This window comes from Lachnellula hyalina (genome assembly GCF_007821495.1).
Source record: "Lachnellula hyalina strain CBS 185.66 chromosome Unknown contig00017, whole genome shotgun sequence".
NCBI classification, from domain to species: Eukaryota; Fungi; Ascomycota; class Leotiomycetes; order Helotiales; family Lachnaceae; genus Lachnellula; species Lachnellula hyalina.
Window position 1 is genome coordinate 188,322 of NW_022157131.1, and position 19,634 is coordinate 207,955.

Here is a 19,634-nt window from a genome sequence, read left to right on the forward strand (position 1 = left end):
TTCACGAATTCCATGTGAACATAGCTAGTCGGAAAGTGTTCCCCAGTCTGGTGTTACGATAGCGGGGGGTGGGATGAACACGGCGGAATGAACACGGCGTAAGGAGTGCAAGCATTGGCATATTATACAACGTGTACATCACTTGGGTACCAAAATAGCCCATCATTTAGTTACTGGAGCCAACACCCTCTCAATAGGAAAGTTGGAGACTAGCATAGCGAATAATAGACAGTATTCGACACAATACAATGCCTACTGTAATACCCCCACTTCCAAGCTGCCTAGCGGGTCGCGTGAGCACATGACTTGGTGTGCTGTGCTGCCTTGACATAGACCGCAGTATCTCGCACTAATAGTCTCTTCCCCAACTGACCATAAAATTATCATTTATCAAGTCACCCAAGTCTAATACTCGATAACTTCTGGATTGCATGCCACTATGGAATCATTCGACTATCGCCAGAAAGTCCAGGTAAGCCAACCCAATTCCACTCATGCTGAGAACAACACCTCCATTAGTCACGAGTATCCTCCTCAAATCGCGATTAGTTCTTCCCCTTGAAACCAAGTTCCTTTTAAACTTACAATATCATAAAACCCCATAGCTAGCTAACGAACCCTAAAGGAACACCTGGACGACCAGCGCTGGAACATCGCCGATGAATTCGACGAAATCCTCTGCGATTACGAAAGCAACCCTCGCCCCTTTCAGGAAGTCCACGCCCAAGTATCCCGTCTCTTCAACCAAGACCCAGAACTCCTCTCCGGTTTCCAGGAATTCCTCCTTGACACCTATCCCGCCCAAAACGCCCAAGTCCTCGCGGATCAGGCGGAAAGGCACGAAGCTCACAGAGGGGCGTGCGAGCGGCAATCCAATTCTCCTCTTTTGAATCTACCTAGAGAGATTAGGGACAAGATTTGGGCCGAGGTAGCTCTAGGGAATGTTGTTCATGTTTCTCCCAGCAGAGCTGGATGGTCTTTTTGGGGGAGGAAGGCAGGGAAGTTTTGCTTTCATGTTTGTAGGGCTGAGAAGGGTGCGGGGAGTTCGGCTTGTCCGCCTGGTGTGGGAGATCATGCTAATTGCTCTATTGTAAGGTTCTGATTTTCTTCACCTTACTTGATCTCTTAATTACCTGTTCTCTTTTCCTGTCTGTTTTGAGGATTCCAGGGAAGTTTTGTCCGGGACAGGAGAATGTCATAAGTCATGGGATTCTGGAAGTAAAAGGTTTTGTTCGGCCAGGTGGAGCATATTAGATATGTTCTGAGACATCTCAGACAAATTCCTGTCAAGTTTTGTTTGCTCTTCCCCTGTCCAGACCTCAATTATCCTACAACCTGCAGCGACACTCACTCACTATTCTAGACTGGACCAAGCAACTATCCCGACATCAGACTTACCTGCAAGCAATTTCTCCTCGAACTTCCAGACGCAGAAACAACATTCTCCTCCCAAACCGCCTTTCAATTCGCAGACCTTAAAACAGCCGACGCATTCCTGTTCGGCCTTTCCGAACCCCAGCGGTCTTCCATAACTCACTTGAAATTAGCTCTTCCGCACAACATTGCAAGTAGTGAGAATTTCGAATTGTGGAACGGTATTTTAAACTATTTTAGTAATCCATGGGAGCGAAAATCTGTAAGTGTCTGCCGTCGCCCTCGTAGTCTTATTACTGATACTGGAATAGCTTCACATGGATCCCAAACCAGAAGACAAGCCAGCCATGCTGAGAGAACCTATTTATTTCTACTACTCCCGCTGCTATTATGAAAACAATACGGAGAGGATGTACAAACGATATCAAGTTGGTCGAGGCGGGTGGAGCTGGGATGTGGGGATTTCAGATTTGAAGTATAAAGGCGAACCGAAGCTAGATCTGGCTATGCAAGTGGTGACTAGTGGTGATTTTCCCTATTTCTAGCTATACCATCTCAGCGATCCTTACTAAACATTATCTTCAGGCCAGGTCGAGGACACCGATGCAGCTACCTGGACCGCCGATTTGGACTCGGTAGCAAACTGGTGTAGACCCTTGCTCCAATTCAGGCAATACGACGGATTGACTTTCCATCTCTATAATGATGAGGGTCTCACCAGCACGCCTGAGTTTGAAGCTTTTGTCGCTGCGCTTAAAGAACACATGGTGGAACCTGTTATAGGGCCTAGGAAGTGCATGTTCTTTGCTGGGGGTGCGTATGAAGATGGGGACGAAAGCTATTTTGCTCTTGTGGGGGATCATTAAGGATGTGAAGGGAGTGATCACACCCTCATCTCCGTATTTGGGATTGAGAATAAGTAACACCTCAAACTACAGAAAATATGAGGTTGAGAATACTGCTTGATTACGAACCCGAGACTATCAAATCTAACTAAATCTTGTGAATATTCTATACAACATAGTATCATATATATCTCTCATCACTCATTGGAATCATCTATACAACAACCCCTCTACCATCTCCCCAATCGCCAAACTGGCCGTCAGCCCGGGACTTTCAATCCCAAGCAAATTTACAAACCCCTCGTAGCCGTCCTCCCTCCTAATCACAAAATCCAAAAAGCTCTTCCCAGTCGCAACGGCCGAGAGATGTCCCAACTTCGGTCGAATCCCCGCATAATCCGGCTGAATAGCCTCCTCCCTTACGCCCGGGAGAAACTTCTTGATCTGCTCAATAGCCTGCGGCAATCTCGCATCATTGACCTTCAAATCATCAGGACTGTCTACCCACTCCACATCCGGACCAAAGCGAATCCGTCCGGAGATGTCGAGCGTGAGATGCGTGCCTAGACCGCCGAGACCGGGTTCGGGCGCGGGGTAAATGAGGTGTTTTGTGCTGGGCTGCGAGGCGGCATAGGAGAAGTAGTTTCCTTTGGCGTAGTATTGCTTTTGGTGTCTGCTGGGAGGCAGGATCATGTTGTTTATATCACAAGCTCCGAGACCCGCGGAGTTGACGAGGATCTCGGTTGTGAAGGTGCTTTCTTCGCCCGAGGATTTGTCTTTCGTGGTTACTTCCCAGCCCGCGCTGCCGTTTTGCCCGAGGGGGGTAATGGCGACGACGGGGGACTGGAGCGCTACGTCGCCGCCGCGGTCTTCGAAATCGCCGAGTAGGAATTGCATGTATGCATGCGAGTCGATGATGCCTGTTGTTGGGGATTCGAGGATCCCGGCTTTGGCTTGCACGTCAGGCTCTTGCTTGGCTGCTTCTGCTAGGGAGACGAAGCTGGTAGGTACGCCTTCGATGCTGCGTGTAAATTCATGGACCTTGACCAATTCTTCCCACTGTTGATCTGTCTGGGCCACAATCCATTTGCCCATGTTGTTGTGCGGGATGGAGTGCTTTTGGCAGAGGTCGTACATCATATGGCGGCCTTGGATGCAGAGCTTTGTCTTGAGGGAGTCGGCACCATAGTAGAGCCCAGCGTGTATTACCTAGAGAGTAGGTCAGTAGATACTCTTCGGTGGTGTAATAACACTCACTTCTGAATTCCGTGAGCTTGTTTCCATCCCAACCCCACCATTTCGTTCTACAAGTAATGTACTCGTCCCATCTCTACCTGCCAATTGTCTTGCAATGGCCAATCCAATTGCACCGCCGCCAATGATCTGTACATACTAAGATTAGCCCTACTCGGCGGAGTTCCCGTGAGACATACAGCATGAGTAAAATCAGCCTCCCTCACTGCGGTCGTTGCGAAGCCCCGCCACGCAGTTTTGGCTGCCAATTGACTCCCCAGAGCCCGAGAAAACATGCTTTGTATAGGCTTTCAGTGCTCATACGTATCGTCTCATTGTAATTGCAATGCAGTCCTCTGATTTACGTTCTTGGACATTGAAAATGTCGTGTTATCGTTCGTTAATGCGATTAAAGGTGGTGATGTAAAAATCTGCGAGGCTGAATATGCAAGGCTGACACTCGGAGTTAGCATCATTTCATTGATGCTTCTTTTCCAATTTACTGCACTACGTGTGTTAATGAAGAATGCAAAGTTTTTGTCCTTGGGAGTGTTATTGCAGATCTTTTGCCTTAGCTTAATAGATATAGGTATATTTATTTTATCTCCTTCTCCGTATTGTACAGCACTAGTCATTATATAATAATACATTCAGATCTCGTCTCAATCATATAACCCTCATTCAGATGCCCGCCAAGGAAACAAAAAACAATCCACAAAAAAACCATCTCAATGAATGTATTCGGTCCATCTACAATATCTCTGTTGCGCACCCAGTACGCCATTGCTCGCTCCCATACCTAGGTGTATTTGCCCTCTTCCTCTCGGAGAGTATTTCCTGTTATACAAGTTGACACAATAAAATGGTATCGAACGATACGTGTGGTGTGAAAAGAAAAAGGCGTTTTAGGTATCCGATACAACTCTAAAACACGTGTACCGAAAAAGGATACAATAAATTGACAAACTATCTTCTCAAGCAGGCACGGAAGCCCTAACACTCTTCGCCGAAGCGGGAGATTTCAAGCTGCTCGAACTACTTCCTGGTGGCAGTGGTGGCAATGCGCAGGACGGCGGGGGAGCAGGTGGCCCATTGATAAGTACTGGCATGCTCTTTCTATTTGCCAACGACTTCGCATTCCCTGCTGATTTCAAGCGCTGCATTGATGGTGATAGAAGCGATGATGCTGATGTCGTTTCTTTCGATGGAGACAACAATGGCCGGTTTCGGGGCGTCAACGTACATTTGGGTATTGATCGAGGGCTCTGAGATTGCGAGCGTTCTGTAGCTCGAATTTGCATGCTTACTGGACGTCGGAGCTTAATTCTCGTGTTTGTGATAGCTGGTAGTGGTGACAGTAATTCTTTCTCTGTGTGAGCACTTGTGACGTTCGCTTCTTCCTTCATCTCAGTAATAGGTGGTGAGACTGGTAACGGTGTTGACAGCGCTTCAGATGGATACGGCGGTGCAGGCCGTAGTGGTGCTTCTGGGAGTCGATCTTCTGTATCAACTAGAGTACGCGTGCTCGAGGGTCTACCAGGAAGGTGGAAGCCGACATGCGAAGTTTCGTGTGAATTCAGAGGCAATACGCTGAAACCGCGGGATGAATCAGCGACTTCATTTGGTGAAGAGGCAATTTCACTCGGAGTCCGTGGTTTGATTTGTGATACATCCTCCAAAGACTTGGTGGGTGTGGAGACCTGCATTTGGTGCAGAGGAGATTGGCTATCTTTGACAAGAGGGAGTGATTGGGCTACGGTTAGTTTCAGTGCTACTGGTGGTATCTTCCTAGGCCCCTGGGGTAACGCCTCGCATATTTTAGTCGGTGTGGTCGTAATTATGGTAGGAATCTCGTTGATGGGCATCTCGTTAGTGGGTTGTCCTGGAATTATGATAACAGGGCCTTTAATTGTTGTATATCTTTGGATGGACGAGGTTGGGATACTGAAATTTGGAGGAACAGGAGACGACGGGTTTCGAATTGGGCGGGAAGGGCCTCCGTAGGTCGAATGTCGGTAACCTTTTGGCGTATGTGCTTCAAGGAGTGGAACAGGCATATTCTGCATGGACCTTCGGCGCTCATTGATGGCGGACGCAATTGGTCTTGGCCTTGATTCTTCAGTAAATATGCTGGGAGGGATATCCTCAGATGCTGAGAAACTCTCTCTGTTTGGTGAAGTAGCTGGTGAAGAGATCAAAGTTCGCTGGCCAGAAGACATGTAGGAGAGGCGATTGGTGCTATGCCTCAAATTATCAAGCTGCTGCTCATCGCGCGACGTGGTGCTGTTCGTTCTAGAACAGTGGCCAGTTGAAGGTCGAATCACCGGAGGTTCTGGATCGACCAGAGTAGATGCAGCATCTTCCATTGTTTCTCCAGTTGGGTTCTCAACGTTCCAAGGGGGGGCAAAGCAGAGAGCTTGAGGGGAAGCAGGATTCGAAAACTGATCAGGATCCTTCTGCACTAAATAGCGATGACTCGGCCGCTCCTTGAGCTGCATCACATTGCCATCCGCTTTTGGTTTTCCTGTCTCAGAAACAAGCTTCTTGCCACCTAGGGCCTCAATCTCTTTTCGCACAACAGCCATCCCTGCCCAACGAATTAGTATGTTAAAACAAAAATAGAATCGGTCTAATAAGCTACAGAGTTCGGGAGCTGTCTGAGGAGCCGGGATTCCATACTGCGGAATACGTTTCCTTTGCTCCTAACACAGCTCTCGGCTCTGGAGCTCGCACATAAAATGTAGCTTCTTTGTATGGAAACTTGACTTACAGGCATCCATGTCTTCTGCACTATTTAGAACTAATAGTAAACTGGTTGCACTTCTTCGATAATCAGCACCCCTAAAAGTGAGCCTTGACAACAAGGACCGGGAGTCAGCAGCTGGGACTCCATCGGAGTCCATTGCTTGAGAAATTTGAAGAACCCAATGTTTTCCTGGAATTACATCACTTGCAAATGCAACCGATTCCTTGCCAAGCTTCATCATCTTTTCTGGCAGTCTATCAAATGAGCCAGTTGCCGCATATTGGAGAAGATACCCTGACGTGACCAGAATGAAAATCTTCTGGGTCCAATCTGCTTTAGATATTGAGCCAGAGATTTGCCTTCGGTGTCTGCCTTTCGCCCTTTCCGTCTTCTTTACAGCTGCAATTGGATCGCCCCCATTTTGCCGAGCTTGGGTCGTCTCTTCCCGTACACTACTATTCCGCTTGTGATTACTTATTCGCAATATTGCATCAGCGGACAGCGTCGAGGCAGACAGCGTTGCATGCTTGACCGCTTGTGGGTATGCTTGGAAAAGAGGTGGAGGATCCCAAGTAGGTGATGTACGAGTTGGTGGTTGTGGGTATGTTTTCGTAGACCTCGGACTCGATTTACTCGTCCTCGATGGAATAATCGGTTTCTTGCTAGGAGGCACGTTGGCCTGTTTCACAGACTTGGATCTCAGATTCATTCGAGGTAGCCTAGTGGTAGGCTTCGGGGTGACTGGCCTCGTTTGGGCAGTCGTTGTTCGTTTTACCGACAGGCTTCGAGGAAGACTTCTTTCTGCAACAGCCTTCATCGACCTCTCAGAGAATGCAGAAACTGGAGGTGTGTCTTCTGGGGCTGGGTCAAGGGTAACATTTGACCTGTTGTTCCTGCTAAAGATTCCACGTAATCCACCTTTCGATTCTGGCCGTTCCAACTTCAAAGGCACCCGACTTTCCGCATCTCTTACACCATTAAGATGTACTGGAGGTGGACGTGTGCGGCGTTTGAAGCCAAAATTAGATTGGGGAGGGTTGAATCGATGAGATGGATCAGTATCCTGAAATGGGTTTTCGGCATGGGTATTGGCCATTGCAACGGTTTCAACTCTTCTTGTTCGTATAGAACTCGACATTCGGGTTTGTTTTTGTTTGTGCTGTAAGGGCGGTGCGGAGTTCAAAGCTTCAGATAATGTCGAGGCTTGCCATTCCCCAGAATGTTTCGCAACAGGATGCCTAGGTAGCGAATAGGCTTAAGATCCTCATATGTTGGTTTCCAAAGACGCGCACAAAACACATACAATCTAGTCAATTGAGATTGTGGCTAAGGTAAACTTGTAGATATAGTTTCTGTCACTAGGGGCGTGTAAAAAAGACCGACTTGGGGTGAGGAATCGTTGCTGGTCAGAGGACATGGAACGAGGTCGCAAAGAAGAGTTTGACGCGTGTGGGGTGATCTTGGGACAAGACGCTATGTGAAAAGAAAAGAAGCCGTTTCATATCACACTTAGCGTAGACTTAGTATGCAGTAAAACGGCGTAGACGGCGCGTCCTATGAGGATATATACATTTCAAAAGCAACGAGTGGAAAAAAGGAGGTGAAAGATTAAAGTATAATAAACAAGGTAGACACGAGCAGTGAGGAAAGATAGCAGAAGATGAAGTTCAAACTAAGTAACGACCCCCGGTCGAAGACTTCTTCAGGGATGGAGGTTCCCAGCGCTTCTCCTCTCAACCCACTTGGTCAGAAGTAGAGGCCTGCCCTTGCGAATAAAAACGAGGTGTGCATTTCCCAGCGGTCCGGCAAGCGTGGACCCTAGTCAGTGAGCAGGGCTCAGCATCAGGCCAAGGATCATAGTACCGGTAAACTAACTGGATGTGTGTAGCCCTGTTCTTTGCTTATAGTTCCGCGAGCAGGGAACGCTTGACTGCTCAAGAAGTTACTTTGAAGTATGTTGTGTCGACTGGTTATGTCTCCGCAGAGGACTCGAGTCATACTCCGTAAGGCAGGGTAGGATCGATACGAAGATACAAAGTTTAATTCTTTGTCTGCAAAGGTCGGAAGAAGCGAAACAGACACTACTACAGGTTAGCCGTTTCCAAGGGAGCCCTATTATTTGCCCAATGGGAAGCAGGCCTGTGTAGACTATCCATACAGTGCCGCAGTACAGTACGAAGTGATCAAACCCTCAACGGCCGCATTATTTGAAACCAAAATTTTCACCATCCGCCTCGCCTAAAAACATTGGGTAGTAACTGTAAGTAGGTACGAAGTACTCAGTAGGCGTAGAGTAAGCGTGGAGTAGAAGGCTGAATCTCCGATTGACGGGATATTATACATATTACGGGGTACTGTACCCTGGAACGACTCTTTTCTTATTCTGTAAATACTCTGTAGATAATTCAACTGCTCGGCGCCCAATGCTCATGAAAGGACACGCCCTGCTCAGTGCGGGTCGCACGGAGCATCTGTGCCTGACAGTAGTCCCCGGGTTAGCGTGGCTGCACCTGCATCGTAAATCCGTCCGTTCTGCAAGAGAGTCACAAGCCAGAAGCACTGTCGAGGGGTTGTCGAGATGCAGCCGCAAGACAAGGGTCCACACATAGTAGGCGCTAAGTACCTAGGTACGAAGTAAGCAACTCAAAGACGAGAAGAGAAAATGTGTCCTCGTAAAGGACAGGACAGGAAAGGGAAAAGGAATAATAATCAGCCAGAGGTTGAAAGTCATACACTTACTTCCCTTTACTAATAATACCAACAGGAGCCTAGCCTTACGGTACTCCGTACGGCACTCTCCGTACTATAAGGTAACAATGATATGGCACAAGGATACCAGGTAAGATCTAGGGCTAAACCCCCTTTCGCGAGTCCTGGTCTGTGCAATTTCAAGCACAGGGAAACCCTAGATGGCCAGAGAGAAGGCTTGGAAATCGAAACGAGACTACCGGTAAGGAGCAACCGCAACTTTACTTGAGTAGAAGTAGAAGTGAAAGTAGAACTGTAGAACTTAGGAGATAGCTTTTCGGAACGGGAAGAGATACCTATGTCTTTTTCCACCTCGAGTACGGAGTAAGTGGTATGTGCATAGATTTACATACCTACCTTAGGTACCTAGGTACCTCACCGAGTTCACCTCCCTACACTTACCTCCTAGTGCCTCAGATGATTGGTAAGTACCTAATGCCTGCACCTATTCACGTATAGGTACGGAGTACAGTACTTATGCAAATTTGCATTGTAGATCATGTCCCAAAAGAAAAGGCAAGACTGGAAATATCTGCACTCCCCATGACCTTCACCGCCATGGGTCATCATCTGCTATCCAAAATCCTTCACTGGACTGAGAGCCAAGAAGCTGAAGTTCCTCCACTTGTGTGCTGTGGCCTGACCTTGCTGGCCTGGTTTCGGCGGGATGCGCTTCTTAGCCCCGATCCCGTGACGAGAAAATGCGGCCGCTCAGACCTTTGTACTGGTGTACCCAGGTAAGCTGAACGTCATTCATCTCAAAGCAAAGCACAGCCAGCTTCCTCAAAGGCCTAAAGCCTTCAGAAGTTCAGATTGTCAGGATACTTTGTTTGCTTGAACACCGCCTACCTCTACCCACCTACGTAACAAACAGTCATAGCCATTCATTTCAGTGCTGATATCCCCTTTCTTTTTCCGACTTCTTCCTTCATACTCGTATCCTCCAAATCGAATCTTGCCAATCCCGGTCCCTTCCTTCACCTACCCCGCCATCCTGTCCTTTGAGCCATAAAACACCGCGAATCCTGCTGCGATGGCTCCAGATCTGAACTCTCTACCTGCCTCCAGATCATCTTCCTCAGCCATGGGACGCGCATTATCAAGCTCGGGAGAGTCTGCACCATTAGCATTACGGGGACAAAGTCCCTCCCCCTCACCGCGCTCCACTTCAATTTCACTTCAAGCCGCCGCCGCCGTTAATGCTGGTTTACAACAAGAAGACTCTAGAGCCGTACCCCGTATGCTTCCATTAGATCTCTCTATCTAACCTGAGTCTGCTAATAGATTTTTAGGATCGGCCAGCAACTCCGCCCCACGCAATCGACAGCCATCATACACGGGCCGCAGACGCTCTGCTGTGCTCGTGAATCTCCAACTCAATGATCCAAATCTACCATCTCCAGGCGAAATGATTACCGAAGGACATACAGCTTCATATCGTACATCCAGTCCACATTCTATGACTGGTTCACCCCTCATTCCCAGCGGGGATCCTCACCACAACCGTAACCCTAGCCTGGGCGAAATACATCAAGAGATAGAACAGGAGCAAGAAGCGCAAGTCGTATGTAGTAGCTGATGCTAAGCTGTATCGGAAAGATTTGCTAATAAGATGCAGAACCGCCTTCTTCAGATGATACGTAACCAACAACAACATCTCCAACAACTTCAAGCAGCAAGCGGCCAATCCTCGAACCCTGCTGTCATCGACGAGTCTACACCAACATCAGAGCGGTCGCTGTCGTTCACCAATGCCCCTACTCCCCAGCCACAATCATCTACATCCACCCCCCGTTCGCCATCTACGGTTCTTCATCCTCATACCTCTTTCGATGTGGCCCGAGCAGATCTCGCACAGCGACGATCGCGTACTCCAAGTCAAACGGCTTCACCCCGAATTAGATCCACATCAATTAGCGGAGAAAATAGTGAGCCTTTCAGTCTAGCAGGACGTGATGAAAGTGCTTTCTACCAAGCCGAGACCCAGATGATGGTGAGGGAAAACCAGATGCTGCGTCAAAGAATCAGGGAATTGGGTTAGTTGATATCATGGTATTTTTTGGTTACCAAATGCTAATTATTGAAACAGAGCGTCATGTAGCGGAAATTCATGCGAACTCATCTATTACTCATGAGCCTATTACACCATCACACCTACTTCGCTCCACCTCTGTTTCTGAAGAGCAGCCACCAACACCGGCCACTGCAGACCCAAACACGGAAATAAAGAGTGAATAATCACCGTCATCAGACGAGGTTGGTTTTATTGGATTGGGATTGGAAACTGCGGGCTTGGCGTTGATTCGGGATTGAAAGAGTGGACACGACAAAAACTTGGGAGTATAGCTGTCTTTAGGTATAGGCGTCTCTCATAGTTTGCGCGTTTGGGTGCGTTGGACAACCTGGCTGGTCGGGACAGGCGCATCAAGAATGGATTATAAAGAAGATCACTGCGAATGCAAGGCTTCCCTAATAATAAAATTGAGTTCTATGATCTCCTAAACGTTGGAGTTCCGTAGGAAGTTTATTTGTGATACTTGATCACTTATTTCAATATGCCCCCCTGAAGGAATGTCGAATAGTAAATTGCTACTCGATTAGCTGTCGAGGAAGGATAATAGACAGTTGATTCATTCCTTGTACTATACTCATATTTCTCCTTCTCGCTCAACTTGTTTGCTTTTGCCCAGGTATACTCGAGTAAGAATACCTAGGGATTACTTTGCACTGATAACGGGCTTTTGAAAGCCCTGGCTAATACGAAAAGATATCACCCAAGCCACTTCTCCTCGTAGTGGTTGTGGCAGTCAAGTGCGCTCATGAACCAAACCTTTACATGGCGCCGGAAACCTTCTCTACCTTGAATCCCCACTACCCCTACTTCCGCATTGCATCGATACGCAAAAAGAATTGAAGACGGCTCTAACATGCCCCAAGAGTCCCGCCCCCCCCCCCCCCCCACCTTTTCATAATTTCTCTACTAGAACTGAAAGAATGAAACGAGAAACAAGAAAGAAAGGCAAATACATTTCAACACTAAAAAATACAAGCGTGAGCGATTTGCAATAGCAAAGTGTTCTCCAGCCCATTATGAAGTAGTCGCAGATATACTTTTTCAAAAACTGGTCCAGCTTAAGGTAAGGTACATAACATCCATTACATCAAGCGTCAACCACCCAACCCACCAGCCAAAAGCTTGGCCAAATACAGCATCACCTACATCGGTACGTTGCACATCGTAGTAATCTCTAATTTCGCCCAACTAGGAAATACCCACAAATCTCGAAAAAGACAAAACCATTACGCAAAACATATCCATTCGACAGATCCCAATAAAAATCTCAACACATATGCTTTGAGTGATACTCTTCCCAGACATATAAAGAAAAATGAGGAAATCTATGGTCTTGGGAAAGATATTGCGTTTGCGACAGAATGAGACTATTTGGAGCTTGGAGAGGTTAGTTATACCAAGGTTATAACGCGGGTGCAGTGCAGCAGAAGCTTTGATTTTAGCTGGCGCGCTCGCCTTTTCAAAAAATGTCTCCGCTATAGGTAGGTAGGTACTAACCTAGCCTTAATGATAGTACAACAACGCGGCGTGTTACTTAGCTGGAGGCTCTACCTACCTCTAGTTATATATAGTAACTATACCCTTTTTCATTGCACATCGCCTCGATCTGTAATTCCACACGAATAGGAAACGAAACGGCTGGTAGGAGAACAACTATTGTTCGCAGTCGTTCATGCAATTCAATTTGCTCGGGAGGTTTTTCCAGGAATGGGGGAAACGATTGCGGGTGAGAAGGAGGCTTAGGGCGCATGTGGAATTTGAAAAGGAAGTCATGTAGAGGTTTTGCGACGGGGGTTTTGATTGTGAGAGGTGTTTTTGGTATGAACTTCGTGCACGTTTTATGCAATCAATTATTGCGGGTTTGGTTGGGGTGATGTAAGGAATGGGAATATATATAGATAATCGTAGCGGCGATTTCAACCACCGACTTGGTTTGTTGAGAAAAAGAGATGGTGGACGTTTCGCATTGAGATTATCTATGCATCTGAAGGATGCGTGTTTTCATGACTCCGCTAGATGGATGTAATATGGTGGAATACGGAGTGGTTTATGGGATGTATCATGGGCACTGGAAATGTTCTAGAAGCTTTGGTGCTATAGTTTACACTAACGGTAGAACTCAAGACAAGGAAAGGCATACTGAACTTGCTTTTAAGTGTGCTTCTAAAAAGAGTTCTTGCGAGTCGCTTGAGGGTATGCATATCAGCTTTCCTCTCATTTCTATTTTGGCTGCAGACGCAGGCGAGAAAGGGGGCAGATCATGTGCCTAAACTTGGCATCCTTTGGAATATTGAAATAGAAGCTGATAAATAGATGATAAAATGGACATGTTTCGAATTAAATTGCAATCATAAAATGTGAAGCGTGTTATATAAAAGCAAAGCCTTTAAACATTTAGCGCGATAGGCTGGAGCTTTTCATGCCCGGCATATTAAAAGTCGAGTAGTAATGGAAGTAGGATGGTATTGTACTGCGAAATAGAGATACAAACTATAATACATGCTTTTCCTCGCGGGCTAGAATCAATGATAGAGAGCCGCTCTCTCCTTTGCGCCCAATCTTTCCTCAAATCAGTTGAAATACCATGCCCAGGCAGGTACCCTATGCAATCGAAACAGACGCAATATATCGCAATCTGTTCGTACCTAGTCCTCGTCAAAGACTTCCTCCACTCTGGGAGTAAGGCCTCTCTGTGTTGGTGTTCCAGTGGCCATTTGAGGAGCTGACGAACTAGTGGTTGCTGTAGCTGGAGCTGGCTGTCCTGTCATAGCCGCCATTGTAGCACCTGCATTTGCGGAGCCAGAACTCTTGGCCTTCTTCTTTTTCTTCTTCTCCTATGTCCAATGTGTTAGCCAATATTCGAAAGCTACCCAAGAGAGCTAGAACATACCTCTTGCCATCCCCAAACAGGTCTAAAACTATCAAAGAATCCCACGTCCTCAAACAAATTTGGATAAAGCCACAATCCGGGGGGCACAGCGAACATTGTGATTGCAAAGAGGATCAGACGAAAGATCGCCATGGCGAAGAATAATCCAATCAATCCAAGCATACCCATACTCAGATACCAAACTCCAAGACGCATCTTCATGGGCCAGAGAGGGAACATGACCACGGCAAATACGACGGCCAGCGCACCGGCTGCGTATAACTTTTGCTTAATTTGAGATCCCTCATACAACCACACGAAATGTAGCTCTTCGCGACATTCTTGCTGCTGCTCGATCTTAACGGTCCACAGTCCTTTCACTCTCTTGGTCTTATGGGCTCCCGGGGCATGATCGTGTCCTTCGTGGGGGTCAACCTTGGACACTCGGAGAGCGATGAGTGAAAGAGGGAGGAGCTTGAAGGTATTTTCAAGCGAGGCACGATCGGTAATCTCAGGGAGGAGTGGATTCTTCTTTCGTGCTTTGGTATAGGCATCAGATTGTAGAGCTCGTAGTGCACGCTTGACTATGAAGTTATTAAAATAATGTTTAAAGGCAACAGAGTGAATTGAGAAGTTACCCTTGAACATGTCCTTGCGCTGTCCATTCAGAATACATGTTCGTGTCTTCAAATCCTGGCCTCTTAAAAACTTGGCGACTGCGAGAGCTTCAGGTTTGGGAGGACCTGGGGTAATGGGTTGTTGCGCCTGCTGCTGTTGCTGTTGCTGTTGCTGCGGAGGTTGCTGTGCTTGTCCTCCTTGCTGGGCTCCTTGTTGCTGAGCAGCCTGTTGTTGTGCCATAGCTTGAGCCTGTAACTTCTTGACGAATTCTTGAACTGTCATTCCATTCTTCTCTGCGTCAATAGCTATCTGTCTTTGCATAGCAGCAATCTGCTCTGGGGTTGGTCGCTGGCCATTCGGTAGCTGGAAATTGATTCCTCCGGGAGGACCTCCTTGGGCGGGTGGAGTTGCCATTATTGCGACGCAGTCTGCGGATTGTTGTTGGAATGTGGAGGTATGGAGGGAGGAGCGGAGCGATGCTGAAATAATAGTTATGTACGTGTCGGCTTTACTGTAAGGCCAGATTGCAGGGATGTAGACGCCACAGGTGGCACCGCATCCCCTCATCAGGACTCCGCTCCGGTCCACTAGAAAATAAGCTACTTACACACCTTACCTCACCTCGAGCTCCCCTTCATTCTGGGCTCATGAACCTGCTATGGATTACGTTCAAGGATGGAAATTCTCGCGATGTTGCTGTGAATCGGGAAAAGATACTACTTTGCTCATTAATAGGTGATTTGAGAATACACATTTCTCTCAAGCTATCTATTACTGCGTTTTCACTATATCCGGCTCTCCCGATGGCCTCTCGGAAAGACCTCCGACAACGTCAATGACATCGAAATGAGTGAAAGTTACTCTCCGGATCCTGGAGTTCAGCCTGTGTCCGGCTCTCTACTTTCAACTGTTTTCCTTGTAAGAATCGGAACAACTTCTCATCCTATCTATGTATGTCCTACTAATCCCCTCTTAGTCAGAAAGAGATCTGGGTTTGAGAATCCCTATAAATTATGTCACATCCCCGGGAGTTTCTTTACAGGCTGCTTGCTTTCCTCGGCTAAGGTATGAGGATGACAGCTCTGGAGACTGTCTTTCGAATCTACTTGCCGTTGGCTTCCGAAGGTTTGAACTCGATTTGTACTGGGATTCGGGGAGAAATGTCTGGTCATTCTGTCCTGTTGCCATACCGGATTCTATACCAAACGCTACTGCTCATTCAAAAGATGCATTGAGTGCAACTTTAACATCTACATCGCTCGCAGCCGCTTCTTCTAGGTCCATGCTAGAGGCAAGACAAGCTACAGGCTCTGAATTTTCCTCTACGTCTGAGACATCGGGTTCGTCAAGTGTACTTATAGGATCCGAACTACCTAGGATCTCTGGGACCGTTTCAAATGCATCTCCAACCTCCCTTGGGAATGCTTCTCCTACCGTTGTTGTTCTCCCGGATAGCTCCAATAATCCATTGATATCTATCGGGCCTTACGTCTGTACAACGACTATCAATCTGTCTACCTTTACGAGTCAGATTCTGAGCTTTATTGAGCAAACTGAGAACACCTTGGACGCTACCCTTCTTTATGTAACTTTAAATATACACGCCGCTGCTTCCGACAAATCTCCGCTCTCGAGTCCTTCGGCCCCAACAGACCTCCCAGGAGCTTCGAATACCCTTAGTAGTCTTTTCTATGGAAACCTCTCTAACTACGTCTACACGCCAAACAATCTCGCTTCTGATCGAGCAAACCTGAATAATTCATGGTACACTGTCCAGACGATGTATAGACCCATAGAAGACTACTACACTGTTAGAAAAAACCAATACGGTATTGACACAACTGAGGATGGTTGGCCGGCAACGAGCTATGTTGAGTTCTCGAAAAGCAAACGACTATTGTTGGGATGGGGGCGAGTGGACCCACAAATGGATGGATACGACTTCAATGCAGACGCAGGAACCATTTTTCCCAATGGCTACATACAGGACATTCAAACAGACGTGGTAGCAGATATCTCAGGGGATTTAACCAGCGGTTGCTTCATGCAAGACAACACTGACGAACTGAGCAAAATCAATTCATCCTGGGCCATCGACACATTCAACTACCCAACCACACTATCAGCAAACATAACTTCTCTCCTTAACCTCACTACCAACTCTGTAAAATGCGGCATCTCCCCCTTCCTAAACGTAACCCTCCTAAATGCCACAGCCCACGATAATCCCATCCCCTACCAAAACTTCACCTACAGCACGATCTGGTCCTGGGCCGCTAACGAACCACGAAATTACACCTCCTCCGACGCAAGCACCGAATCCCTCTTCCGCTGTGCAACCGCCAAAATCGACCTCGCAGGCCGCTGGATCGCAGCCGACTGTTCGCAAAAATACTACGCCGCATGTCGTGCAAGCGGCCAGCCTTACAATTGGACTATAACCACTTACTCGACCTCGTATTCCTTCGCCGTAGACGCCTGCCCAGATGGTTACCAGTTCTCAGCGCCGAGAACGGCGCTGGAGAATAGTTATCTGAGCAAGGCGTTGAGGGATAATCACAGGGATTACGATGGCCATGGTGCTTGGGTTGACTTTAATAGTTTGGATTATAAGAGTTGTTGGGTTGAGGGTGGGCCGAATGCTACTTGTCCTTATAGTGATAGTTTGCGTCAGCAGGATGATTTGCACGAGAGGATTATTTTGGTATGTCTTCTCCCCTCTCCCCATCCGTTTGCATCTGCTAAAGGCATTTGATATAGGTTCCTGCCATAGCAGCTACGATTGCTTTGATCGTCACGGCTCTCACCATCTTCGTCAAAGTAGTAGGGGGTAGCAGAGGGAGGAGGCGGTCGAGGCGGAGGGGTGGTAATGGGTTTGTGTACGAAGGCGTGCCTTCCTGATGACGGTTAATAACGTTTGTTTCTTGCGTATATATTTTTGGATCGACTTTTTGGGTATAGATTAAGTTTGGGGGATACGGCTTGGCATGGCTTGGATAGAAAATTAGACACCGAAAGGATGATGTATAAGTAGGATCAAGGTGGTGTTAATGTTGCAATGCATATATCACGTGTACCACGTGACTTAGTGTAGCTTAGTAAGCGAGGAGGCATATTCTCTTCGTGTCCACAACACCACTAAGAATACAAGACAAGCAACCCAAAGAGATCATTACTAGACGACTAGTCCGTGATACGAAGCGATGCACCTGTAATACCAACAGTTAATAAGGGATTGGTTTGTATGAGGATTCGTGTGTATATTATTACTAATATATTTCTTGAGCAACGTCGACTTGTTCGCTCCCTTATGGACTTGTTTTGTTAGAAGCCTCACTTTAGCTGGGAGACTTGGTTGCATATCACTCATCGTTCACTAAGCATTTCAAAGTTGGGCTGAAAGATATTTGAAGCCCAGTACTAGAATGAAAAGTGTATTTTCCCTAATGCCTTCAAAGTAACCCAGACTCCCCTTTAAAAGCCAGCAAGACCGTTCCGTCCCAAAACCAGGCGCTGTTCTGCCAACGTCCATACAAATCCAGATCCAGCACTCCATTCGCCATTCCAAGCTAATGCATCTAATGATGAATGCCAGTCCCAACATCATTCTCACTGACCACGCTTCCAACCTCGGTCCAAGAACCAGGAGTAGAAATACCCTCGCCATCAATACTCATAACGTCCGCATCGCTCGTCGCTCCACTTCTAGGAGCCCAGACCTCTGAGCCTGAACCAGCAAGGGATGCCGAGTCGGTGGGCGTCATGTCGCCATCTCCTGGCACAGAAAGAGGAGGGTCGCTGACTGCTGGTGAGCCGGGAACAGGTTCGTGTTGTTGTTGAGGTGTAGTGGCTCCTGGAGTTACAGGAAGAGGGGAGTAGAAACTGGTGTTTGCGTTGTCGGCCCATGCATGGATTGAAGCATATGCCGAGTCGTCTCTTATGCGTTCAGACATGTTGGTAAAGTTCGTCTCTTGCATCATTTCTAGGCTTGGTAGAGCGACAGGTGGGTCGGGGACGGGCTCTTCGGAGGTATCAATTAGTTGTTCGGCGATGGTGGCGGTTGTCTCGCGAGAGGGCTTGGGGTCTTCTTGTGCGCTGTAGAGGTCAGACATGACTTCCATTTTCTCGGAGGCTTCGGGGGAAATGAGGCTAGCATCGATAGCACGCTGCTCATCCCAGTCGATGTTGTGCTCATCGCTGAACGGGTTGGCGTAAAATGAACCATGGTTTAGACCTCGAACACCGCGGCTTCGGAGACCATCGTCCGAGACGCCATTTACATCTGTGCCAGTATTATAGACGTAAGTTCCCTTCTCAGCTGCCGGGTCTTCTTGTAAGAAATCGTCAAAACTTGAAATCCGGCTTCTGTTTGCTGGTCCTTCGCCTGCCAACTTCCTCTCCTTCTCCATCTTCTCCATGTGCACAGCGTTCCAGTACATCAGCTCTTCTCTCTGGCGTTTTCGAGATTCCTCATCTGCATCCACACCAGGCTCAGCACGCCCGGCACTCCCTGTGCTCTCCATAAACCCTTCTGCATCTTCAGGACGGTTGAATCGAGGCTGTCGGGCTGCGGGATTGATTTCATCACCTAGGGAGTGAAGGGCAACGGCAATCTTTCGGCGGACGTCTTCGGCGAATTGCCGTGCTTGAGGGGATTCGTAAACAGCGATTGCAGCCTGGGGAATCAGTAGGTGTTTTGGAGTGAGGATAATTAGACTTACAGCTACAGCAACACCGACCACGATTATGGCACCTGAAACAGCAACAGGGTGGTTAGGCATTTTGTTCCACGATTTGGGTACGTAGAATAGGAAACAGAAATTCAGTGGTTATCCGTAAATTAGAATTCGACCGAAAAATAGCAGTGTAAATGCTTAGGAGTTTGGATGCCTCGAGACAGAATCACTTGCGCGTACCTACCAACGCCACTCGACTCTCTGCCTGGCCGGGCTCGTGATAGGATCAGCGCGCCACTCATGGCACGAGTTTGACACTGGGAAACAAGAAAAGCTGTGGCTGACCTTTTGCTACGGGGGCAGCCATCTGGAAATGTACCAACAAGAAAAGGAGGGGATTCCAAGGGAAAGAGGTAGGAATAGTTTATGTACGAGTACAGGTTGAGATCTA

The 19,634-nt window shown here is 47.6% G+C and overlaps 7 protein-coding genes across 7 annotated transcripts; 3 read left to right on the top strand and 4 right to left on the bottom strand.

Annotated features, from left to right (window-relative positions):
- Positions 1–439: 439 nt before the first annotated feature.
- On the top strand, positions 440–2,240 carry LHYA1_G001503 (uncharacterized protein; the record flags this gene model as incomplete). The annotated part of the gene is made up of 5 exons (XM_031146485.1): positions 440–472; positions 626–1,090; positions 1,364–1,636; positions 1,686–1,899; positions 1,960–2,240. 5 exons carry the CDS (start codon positions 440–442, stop codon positions 2,238–2,240), a joined length of 1,266 nt encoding a protein of 421 aa, XP_031008274.1.
- Positions 2,241–2,429: 189 nt separating this feature from the next.
- On the bottom strand, positions 2,430–3,925 carry L2HGDH (L-2-hydroxyglutarate dehydrogenase, mitochondrial; the record flags this gene model as incomplete). Its single annotated transcript, XM_031146486.1, has 4 exons — positions 2,430–3,428; positions 3,477–3,602; positions 3,653–3,760; positions 3,818–3,925. The coding sequence occupies 4 exons, from the start codon at positions 3,923–3,925 to the stop codon at positions 2,430–2,432; spliced, it is 1,341 nt and encodes a 446-aa protein (XP_031008279.1).
- Positions 3,926–4,426: 501 nt separating this feature from the next.
- Positions 4,427–7,294, bottom strand: LHYA1_G001505 (uncharacterized protein; the record flags this gene model as incomplete). The annotated part of the gene is made up of 2 exons (XM_031146487.1): positions 4,427–6,039; positions 6,223–7,294. 2 exons carry the CDS (start codon positions 7,292–7,294, stop codon positions 4,427–4,429), a joined length of 2,685 nt encoding a protein of 894 aa, XP_031008280.1.
- A 2,685-nt stretch (positions 7,295–9,979) lies between these two features.
- LHYA1_G001506 (uncharacterized protein) lies at positions 9,980–11,184 on the top strand (the record flags this gene model as incomplete). The annotated part of the gene is made up of 4 exons (XM_031146488.1): positions 9,980–10,184; positions 10,239–10,510; positions 10,565–10,982; positions 11,036–11,184. 4 exons carry the CDS (start codon positions 9,980–9,982, stop codon positions 11,182–11,184), a joined length of 1,044 nt encoding a protein of 347 aa, XP_031008277.1.
- Positions 11,185–13,665: 2,481 nt separating this feature from the next.
- SEC62 (Translocation protein) lies at positions 13,666–14,921 on the bottom strand (the record flags this gene model as incomplete). Its single annotated transcript, XM_031146489.1, has 3 exons — positions 13,666–13,854; positions 13,911–14,473; positions 14,528–14,921. 3 exons carry the CDS (start codon positions 14,919–14,921, stop codon positions 13,666–13,668), a joined length of 1,146 nt encoding a protein of 381 aa, XP_031008278.1.
- Positions 14,922–15,353: 432 nt separating this feature from the next.
- MTC6 (Maintenance of telomere capping protein) lies at positions 15,354–17,408 on the top strand (the record flags this gene model as incomplete). Its single annotated transcript, XM_031146490.1, has 3 exons — positions 15,354–15,425; positions 15,484–17,211; positions 17,268–17,408. The coding sequence occupies 3 exons, from the start codon at positions 15,354–15,356 to the stop codon at positions 17,406–17,408; spliced, it is 1,941 nt and encodes a 646-aa protein (XP_031008281.1).
- Positions 17,409–18,085: 677 nt separating this feature from the next.
- Positions 18,086–19,288, bottom strand: LHYA1_G001509 (uncharacterized protein; the record flags this gene model as incomplete). Its single annotated transcript, XM_031146491.1, has 2 exons — positions 18,086–19,183; positions 19,229–19,288. 2 exons carry the CDS (start codon positions 19,286–19,288, stop codon positions 18,086–18,088), a joined length of 1,158 nt encoding a protein of 385 aa, XP_031008282.1.
- Between the last annotated feature and the right edge of the window lie 346 nt (positions 19,289–19,634).